The sequence below is a fragment of the Polyodon spathula genome, chromosome 23, assembly GCF_017654505.1.
Source record: "Polyodon spathula isolate WHYD16114869_AA chromosome 23, ASM1765450v1, whole genome shotgun sequence".
In the NCBI taxonomy this organism is placed as follows: Eukaryota; Metazoa; Chordata; class Actinopteri; order Acipenseriformes; family Polyodontidae; genus Polyodon; species Polyodon spathula.
This window is the reverse complement of record NC_054556.1, coordinates 26,679,206-26,688,855: the sequence shown is the minus strand read 5'-3', so window position 1 is coordinate 26,688,855 and position 9,650 is coordinate 26,679,206. Positions and strand designations below refer to the sequence as shown.

Genomic DNA, 9,650 nt, shown 5'->3' with positions numbered 1-9,650 from the left:
CCTGCTGCAGGAATGATGTGAAAAAAAAAACTATACGGCTGTTTGTACATCGCTCTTTCATACTGGAATGAAAACACGTGTCTGCTGGGGGACGGTGAAGTTGTCCACAGTCTCTGTCCTGTTACACTGAACTACAACAGAGAGTACCAGGTCTGTTTAAGGAATGGAAACCGCCCCACGTCAGTCTGGGTGCAATTGTGACACCTGCAAGGCATTTATCAAAGACATTAACAGACACACTAAACGCAGGCTGTGTGGAACAGGGCTGTGTGCAGGGAGTCCTAATTGAGTGGCACCGGGAAGAGCTGCATCAAGTGATCCAGTGAAGACAGCTCATCTTGTTATTTGCCCATCTGTTTGTCTCCTCTTGTAATATTGCTCAGCAATGCAATCTAAACAAGCCGACGCGATCATGCCACTTCACATATCCTGCAGAGTTAGTGACACGGCTTTTTAGATTTACAGAACTCTTCTTCTTTCAGTTCCAGCTGTTCCTGCTTTTCTAATTGGCATCCTCAACACTGACATCATATAACGGTCTGAAGGAAATATTTATTAGGCACTTCTAGCCAGAGCTGTATATAATAAGCACAATGAGGTGTAGGGAGCAGAGAAGCAGCCTGGAGGGATGATTTGAAGGTGCTGTTCCCTGCGTTACACTTGAGAATTTACAGCAAATGAATCTGCATTGCAATGAGAAACTGCAGCACTTCAGAGCAGTACTGGATGTAGATATGAGGCCAGATGCATTCTCTTAATGCAGAGGATCAGGGGTGTGCTACCCTGTCCTCTTCCCAGACCTGATCCTGGGACCTGGGGGTGCATGCAGGACACGGCTCCCCCTTTATAAGGCAGCCCTTTATCCTATGGCACAGTGATGCTTATGGCTTCCATTTGCCCTATAACATCATTACATAAGCACTTTTCTTTCTCAAGGCAGAACACAAATAGCACAGTCTCATAACTATGGCTCCCAACTACTGTCTTTTGTACATGAAGGAATCACATTCGATTCAAAACAAACAGGGGTTTAGTCACTTTTGACTGTGTGGTATTCTCCACATTGCAGTTCAGTGTAGCAATCGTGTGCAGATGCTGCAGTACATGCACAACAATTCAAACATGCACATGCAGCAGGTAAGCACCAAGCACATGCCTCTACTTATATCAGGGGTTCAAATGAATGCAGATTAATCAATTAATTGAATCACCCGGGGTGAAATTAAATGCTGTGCCTTAATCAGTTTAAAATGATGAAAGCATATATTCAAATCTGCATCCTCTCATCTCTCTGTGTCTGTGTGTCCAATTCATCTTGTATTGTCCAGTCCTAATCTGCAACCAATATGGGTTCTTATGAAAGCACTGCAGTGACACTCAATAACAGCCAGTTGTGTGTTTCTGAGAGAGCGGGCTGCGGTCGGAATGGAAGATGCAATCAGTGCACTGCACGGCATACTGTACAGGAAACCTGATCAGAGGCATGATATGGAAACGTCTGACGCAATGAGCTGTTTGTGCAGGAGACATATCCTTCCAAACAAGAACAAAACAATGATCTTGCTACATATGTGATGGATAGATTAGATGCAGAAAGCCTTCTATTATACGTGCAGAAAGCAACTTAAATCCATTCAAGCAAAGACTTGTTGGATATGCTGCTATTTTTTATGTACTCTGAATACTGAATGATCTTGTAGCCTGGACTGAACATTGGCTCCTGCTGAAGACGAGTGATTTAACTGTCTAATTCACTGTCCTGTAGTAAAAGAAAGGGGTTCACTGGCGGTCCCCAGGCAGGGGATTGCTCGCATGGTAGGTTCAGGAGGATGCAGTGGCCCTGGAACAATCTTTAAAGTGGGGGTGCTGAAAGCCATTGAACAAAACTGTAACCCCTTTATATGATAGAAGCCATGCAAAGCCAAGGGGGTGTTACCGCACCCTCAACACCCCTAGTTTCAGTGCCCTTGGGCAGATGGTGAATTGCCCATAACACAGCTTGCTGCTCGATCCTGCTTTAGGAGAAATCGGAGCTCTAATCAGGGCACTGCACCTTTGAATATTTCCTACATGTCTGCTCTGTCGTGTTGTAGATGTTAAGAAAGCGACTGCATTCAGCTGCGATCGCTCCAGCACCTTCTCCTGCAGTGGTCTTGCTTTTTTCGCAGGGGGTCTGCTGTGCTCTGCCCAGTCCTGTCTCTGCCAGCCCTGTCTCTGCCCAGCCCCCCCTGTCTCTGCCCAGCCCGGTTTCTGCACTTCATTGAAACTCAACTGTATTAACATCAGCAGAGATGCTCTTCAGTGCAATCGATTTCCCAGGCTGATACAGATTGCACTTCAGCCTCTCACAAGTAATTAGGCTTTTTCTACACTCCTGGAGATAAATGTGGTGCTGCATCCATGAAGCCCGTCCCGTACAATCACATTCCTCTCCACAAATGAGAAAAAGTCCTTCTAATTCACAAGAAACCTCTCTCTCCTCTCGGGACATGCAGCCTCTCCCTCACATGCACAGATTAATGTTGTGTTCCAGGATATCAGAGTATCCTGGTGCATGCTTCTCTTTAGCTAATCCTGTGCATTTACTGTGATTTACAAGTGTGGTTCATCTCACATGATTCCCCTCAGCTTTACTGTAGTAGTACACTTGTATGTGTGACAGGGTGTGCACATTTGGGCTTGGGGTTGCATATTAGGGTTGGGATTTTTTCTTTCAAGGGTTGTGCATTAGAAGTTAAAGGATAGGATTATGGGCTACTGTTATGTTTAGGGTTAGGATTAGGGTTAGCCATTATAAAAGCCATTGTAAAAGATGGCCATGGTAAGATTGTGATGCAGTACAGACAATAAGAAAGACCAGTTAGCTTTGGACCAGAACGTTTTATTCAGTGATGGAGTCCCACTATATCAAGTACTACAACAATAATGATCAGGGTAGTTCAACTGTCACTTCTACATATTCACAAAACAAAGTGCTTTTTATTCCTGTTTACAAAGCTGCTGTCTACACAGATGTGTCTGCTACAAAAAAAAGAAAGAAGAAATCTAGAAACACACTTCCACTGCCTTGCACACACAGAATGATTCAATCAGGTTGACTGGCTGTAATGCAAAAAGTGTGCGATACAAAAATATACCAGAGATACCGTGCTAGCGCTAAGCACTCAGTGCAGAATGTTGCAGGTCAGACAGCCATGACTGTATGAGGTCTGGTGTTTGTGACATTTCAATTGTATGAGGTCTGTTGTTTGGTTCCTCCCTGTTTCTGTTTGTTGCAGGCACTAAATTGGGGGTATTGTCAGAGATTGAACTTGAAAAGGGAAAAATAATTTCCTGAGGAGAAAAATCTTGCAAGATTTTCTGCTTCCGGAGAACAATGATTCCACAATCTATAATAGGCTCTAACACTTGAGATCAGAGAGCAGGAATAGCCAGGTAATTACATTGTAATGGTTAATTATTACAAACAATTCCTGCTCTTACAGCATAGTTTCTCTGTACCTATAAAGACAGGGGTTTGTTTGGGAACAACATTTTGTCAGCTGCTGTAATTACATTCTGACTGCTCTGTGTGAGCAACTCGATTTTTAATGCAGCATCTTCCCAGAATAGTGAAACAGATGCTTTGGTTCAGTAGACTGGGGTTAAGACAGCTGATAGAAACACACACAGATGCTGCTCTGCAACAACACAGAGTCCTGCATCAAGCACTAGCTGCTAACCTGTGCACAATGCACGCAGGATCTGTGGCTGGATTTCGGCTGTTTTTAATCTGTAATGCGATCCAGCTTTCTTGTGTTCCTCTTTATGATAAAATATAACAGCACTTGGTTACAACACAACATCACTTGATGTTGTCATTGCCTTTGCCTAGGTCTAGTTTTCAGATGAATCACAGTATGATCAGAAGCTCTGCCAGACGTGCTGGGCATGGCTCGGTCTCTGAGGTGTCACACTTGAAGTGTTACGCATGAAAGCAACATTTCTCTTGTGCTTGAGTCTCCATCTGCGGACGCCCTATTAATCAAAACAGGGGGGCAAGTGGGAGGAGCCGACCAGATGGGGGTTTTAATTCATATGCAGTTTTTATTTTATGACACTGACAATCATTTATTTTAGCCCGTCTGAGAAACATCTGTGGTATTTTAGTTAGGGTGATTTGAAAATAAATTTACCGCTTTGATGATATGGTGTGCTGACACTTATTGTTTATCATTCCATTCATATTTTGATGCTGTTCATTTCATGTATATTTTTATGAGGAGATGCACAGACGGTACACTAGCTTCATGTTTTCATTTCTCAAGGTTTTTTTGAGAGAAACACTAGCAGAGTTAATAGTTTCATATTCTGCACCTCGGACACACAGACATCCACAGCACATCATCTAACAAGCTGTGTGTTTTACACAAAAGAGGAGGCGGTTGCACAATGACTTGATTAATGTTGTCCTGAGTCTGGTAGTTGCAAACTGCTGGTGCTTGGTTTGATAACAGAGCTGTGAGCTTCTGTCTGTCTGTCACGTCTGCGGAGTGTGATTGAGGGCCTCTATCAGGAGCTGTACAATAGAGCTTCCCATTGCATAGGCTTTGGACACTTTACTGCAGCACAGTATTGTTTTAGGTGACGCTTTGCATTGGAATATTTTACCAGTATCTGTCATTTGCTGTTACAAGCGATGACTCTAGTTGTCTACACTTAGAAATTTAACAAAGATATGCCCTGATTGACGCAACAACAAAACTACACAAAGAGGCTATTTATTTAAATATTCCTTTTCGTTTTTGGAAAGTACAGTAATACTAATAATTCTTCTATGTTTGTTGTAGTTTGTAAAATACAGTACGTCTCGGAATTACACAGGTGGCTCTTCTCAAGCTGAAGACAGTCTGTTCTGTGAATTAAGTGTCTCCTGATTTAAAAGCATTGTTACTTTTTGAAGCAGGAGCCACCTCATCAATGGCTTTGAATATTATTGTTTTCCTGCTGAGACCCAAAGAGTTTCTCTGAAAGGTCAATAGGCGTGCTAATGAAATGGTGCTGCTCTTTTCTATTCGGTGAATAAAGTTCCTTTAGGGACCCAGAGCAAAGGGGGCAGTTTTGAAATTGCTGAAAGTTATACAAGAGATACACCCCACCATGACTTGTTAAGAGAGTTGCACTTTCGATAGTCAGAGGAAAGCCATATGGTTTTGAACTCATGGGGCTTTAGGCATTGCAGGGCATTCCTGTGTACTGCAGGACTGGCAGAGTGCGAAGGGGCATTACTATCAAACAGCCCTGTTAGATTCTTTACAGGGCATCCACCTTATGCATGATTTATTCTGTCCAATATTGTCCAATTATGTGTACGTTTATTTGTTTGCACAATAATTCACATTAAGTATCTCCAACTACATTGTAACGAATCTATAATGTGTTAACATATTAATTGCATTGTAAATACACAATCATCATTCTGCAAGCGTCCAACGTTTTCATTCAGTAATAAGCATGCTGTTGCATTGTAGCTACACTGCCACGTGTGTAATTACTGTGTTGTTACCATGTAATGACAGTGTAGTAAAGACACACACTGGCTGAAGCAGCTTCCAACAGCAAGGTTTCACAAAATTGCGTTCCTAAAAAGGTGTTTTGATTGTAGGTGAGAATCAGTTACATTTTAAAAAGTAATTGCTTTTTGTATTAGTTTTGTAATAGCTTTCTGATTTGTTTTCCTATGTAGTTATTTGTTATCTTTATTTTGGCTGCTGCAATAAATAAAAATAGGAAATGCTGATAATAATAATAATAATAATAATAATAATAATAATAATATTAATAATAATAATAATAATAATAATTGTATGCAGCATTGGCTAGTCTAGTCTCTTCTATCTAAAATCCACATGCAGCACTATTCCTTGATGCACATGCTCAGTAGAGCTTCAGTTTTGTAATTGTTTAGTCCTCAAGCTTGATTTTTTATACTGGCAGCTGCAGCGAAAAAAAGATATTACAGATATACAGATTTGTATATTCGAGAAAACCGGTCCCGTTTCCTTGTGTGCACTGAAGAGAGCAGCTGCCCTCTTCGCATCACCATTGCCATCCACCAGACGGAATGTTATCAATAGGGCACTAGGACCCAGGAGATTGATTCCTCAGCCAGCGAGACGGAGTCAATGGGAACAGCTGGCAGCCTGCAGATTTCTCTCCATTCACAGATGAGCATGCAACTGAAGCTAGACTGTAGACATGCATTTTAGCAGCGTCTCTCAGGAGACAGACAGGGAGTGTGGACGGCAGGCTCTGTGCACAAAGGCGGCGTCCCTCTCTCGCTCTGCTTAACTGGACTCGCAGACTATTCTGACAGAACCGCGGAGAGTCCAAACTGACGGCTGTGGTCGCCCGGACACACTTTGGTTTAAGGATAGAGCGACACGCATCTCTAAACAGCTTGATAAAGGTTTATGACGGTCACATTAACAGGCAGACGGCCGTTTAGAACGATTTGAATGTAATCACTTCCCTTTCTGCAAAGCTTTTGTCAGACTACAAAGCAAAACCAGCGTTTGTTATAATGCTTTTGTTAGGTGGGTGTAACACAGTATTTCGATTTCATTATTAGTCCCTGGTTGTTTTTAAACATGTTTATAGATGTATTATCATTGCTTAAGTGTTACCCTGCATTTTTATTTTATCAGCTTTGCAAACTTGAAAATAGGAGAGCTCCCCTCCTTCCTCAGTTGTATTTGAATTTAGCATTCTGTCTGAAGAGAGTAACCCTAATCCCAACGCCCTTTTATTAAAATGCTGGTTCACTGCTGTTCATCCTTGAGACGCACTCCACTGAATGTTTGTGACGATATCAGCAAATGTTTTCTTTAAGAGCATGGGGAATGGTTTTCCCTTTAAGAGCACAGAGCATATGCTATACATGCATGTACTTACACCAAAACAGCAACGCATGTGTATGTTAAAAAGAAACCAGGCTTCAAATTGAGTTCACTGTAACTATGGATTCAATTCCCCTTTATATCACTGTGTACGGTTCACACAAAGCTTGACCTGGAAATACATTTTCCTTATCTTTACTTGTCTTCAATGACTTATTTTTTTCAGAAGCCCGTGTTGTCATAATAAAAGCTGGCAACTTGTGTCATGTAATCAATAGCACTTACGGGACTCATTGAGGAAATAGCGTACTGTACCAGAGCGCAACAGCCTGTCGCTATGTAGGCAGGTAAGGTTCAGTAAGTGAACACCAAGTCAGAGATACTGGGTCCTAACATGTCCCCGGATATCATCTCGTTCACCTCTGGAGTGCAGTAGTCTGGAAAGTCAAAGTGGGATCCTGAGTTTACGTGGAATACGTCGAAATCCTTGTCCAAGGAAGAGCACTCTGGGGGCGTGCTGCTGATGCCTGTGTTAGAAATGATATGCAGGATCTCCTCCTCTAGCTCCTTATCCGAAGAAGCAGGTGACGCGGCACGAGAGGAGGCTGAGCTGGTGGAGTTCGGTGTGGAGGACCTGCCGGACACTGACTGCCTGTGCTCCATCAGCTCGGGGTCAGGAGAGGTCTGACCTGTGTACTTCACTGCTCTGGCATCTGATGACGAGGGGACAAGGGTGACGGGCGGAGAAACAGGAAGATGAGGCTGCGCAGGTGCTGCCTTGTCTAGTGCTGGCTGGCTGATCTGCTGGTGATAGGAGTGGAGCGCCGGGGTCAGGGTGTCCTGATTGTCATTGAGCCCAGCGGGGCTCTGCAGCTGAACATCCAAAGTGTCGTCCTGGCTTGTATCCATGTCGAAGCTCTTGTACTTGTTATTGCCAAGGGGGTTGCTGGATTTGTGTTTGGCAGCAGTAGTTTTGATTTTCAGCACCTTGCCAGTGTTCGCTCGACTTGGGTACGGCTTGCCCTTCAAGGGCATCTTCTCATTGGTCTTGGAGGGTCCGGAAGACTTGCTCTTTTTCCTGGGTCGGTATTTGTAGTCAGGGTAGTCAGCCATGTGCTTCAGCCTCAGCCTCTCCGCCTCCTTGATAAAGGGAATCTTCTCATAGTCCGGGAGCTGCTTCCACCTCTTGCCCAGCCGTTTGGAGATCTCTGCGTTGTGCATGTCTGGCCACTGCTCCATGATCTTCCGTCTCTCGATCTGCGACCACACCATGAAGGTGTTCATGGGTCTCTTGATGTGGCCACTGGGGGTTTTGCACCAATTGGGGTCTTTATTGGGAGGAACGTTTCCGAAAACATCATCCCCCTCCTCACTGCCCAGCCCTGCACAGGCGTCCTGGATAAAATCTCTTTCCATCATGGTTGGGTATTTCTGTCTTCTTTGCTGAACCATGGTGCACAGCTAGTCTCTACTCAGCAAGACAAAGCAGGGGGTATCCGTGCTAGTGTCCTCTCTCCCTCCCATCTCTTCTCATATTAGAAAGCTGCCCCTGGAGATCAAAGAAAAGCTCAGTGACATTACATAAGCCCTGCTTCCCTCCAAATGAAAACTCTTAGTGATTCAGTATCCTGCACATTCAAACTGGAAAAGAACTTCATGCATTTTGCTCTCTGTGTCCTTTCTGTTTTCAGAAGCCAACAGTCTTTTTTTTTTTTGCTCTTACTTTCTGCACAGACTACACAACACATAGTATGCAGCCCACTGCACCTCTTCTCCCTACTTTATTTTCATACATAAACAAATAAGCCATCTGTAACATCATCTGTAAAATAAAACACAGAAATGCTCCCAATGCAACCTTACCAGTGGCTCAGCAGGGTTGGGGAACTTGTCTTTATAACATGCTCCTTTCTGGTAGTCCGTGCTCTCCCCAGTGAACCAGCATGTGTTTACTGCATCAGGAAATCCACTGGGGATGCTGAAGTACTGTTGTCTGGCATGGAGAGTAAATGTAAATGGCCCAGTGTCTGTGCCTGCCTTAGTCCTGCTGCCCCAGTCTCTGTGTCTGTGTGTGTCAGCCCTGCCTCTCTCTCTGCCTGCCGTCTCTCTCCAGCCTCTTTGCAGGTCCAGCCCCTTTGTCTGCCTTCCTATAAACCCTCCCAGTGAGCAGCTCAGCCTTGTCTGAGAGGAGCCGCCAGCTCCTCCCACTTCAACGCTGCATGTAGGGGAGAAAGTTTCTGCAACAGAGCTGGAGCGGTTTGAAACAGACACTCCTGCTGCAAGAGTGAATACAGTGCAAAACAAACACATGTGCGCTGCATACAGGTGGTTTACACTCTGATCACCACTGTATAGTGAATACTGCTTCAGCGTGATATTTACATGCTCTATCACCTAGAAGGTAATTGTCATGAATGTTCACCCTGACAGCAGACAGAAGTCTTGGTTACGATGATTAATAGAGAATCTGTAATGAACTTGCAGTGCAGTGAAGTGCAGAGAATATGCTGGGAAAAAAAAAAAATTCTAAAGAACACTCCAGCCAAGCCCAGGAGTTATCTCTGCAACTGAGAGCGTCTGTCCGCTGGTCGCCGGTTTCTCTTCTCCTGGAGCCGTTTGTTTTAATGTGATTTAGGTTTTCAATTTTGGATTTCAATTAAGAACTAATTGTTGGCACAAGGATAATACAGTTGTGCCAAGTCATTATCAGACATTGCAAATCAGCACATGCAGAACCATGCAAGATTGAACTGTCTTGAGCATGACATTGGG

General features: G+C 43.8%; 1 protein-coding gene across 1 annotated transcript; it reads right to left on the bottom strand.

Moving 5' to 3' along the window:
• Positions 1-2,873: 2,873 nt before the first annotated feature.
• On the bottom strand, positions 2,874-8,982 carry LOC121298500 (transcription factor SOX-12-like). Its single transcript, XM_041225643.1, has 2 exons — positions 8,742-8,982; positions 2,874-8,427 (listed from the first exon to the last, which is right to left on the bottom strand). Exon 2 carries the CDS (start codon positions 8,328-8,330, stop codon positions 7,233-7,235), a length of 1,098 nt encoding a protein of 365 aa, XP_041081577.1. The 5' UTR covers positions 8,331-8,427; positions 8,742-8,982; the 3' UTR covers positions 2,874-7,232.
• Between the last annotated feature and the right edge of the window lie 668 nt (positions 8,983-9,650).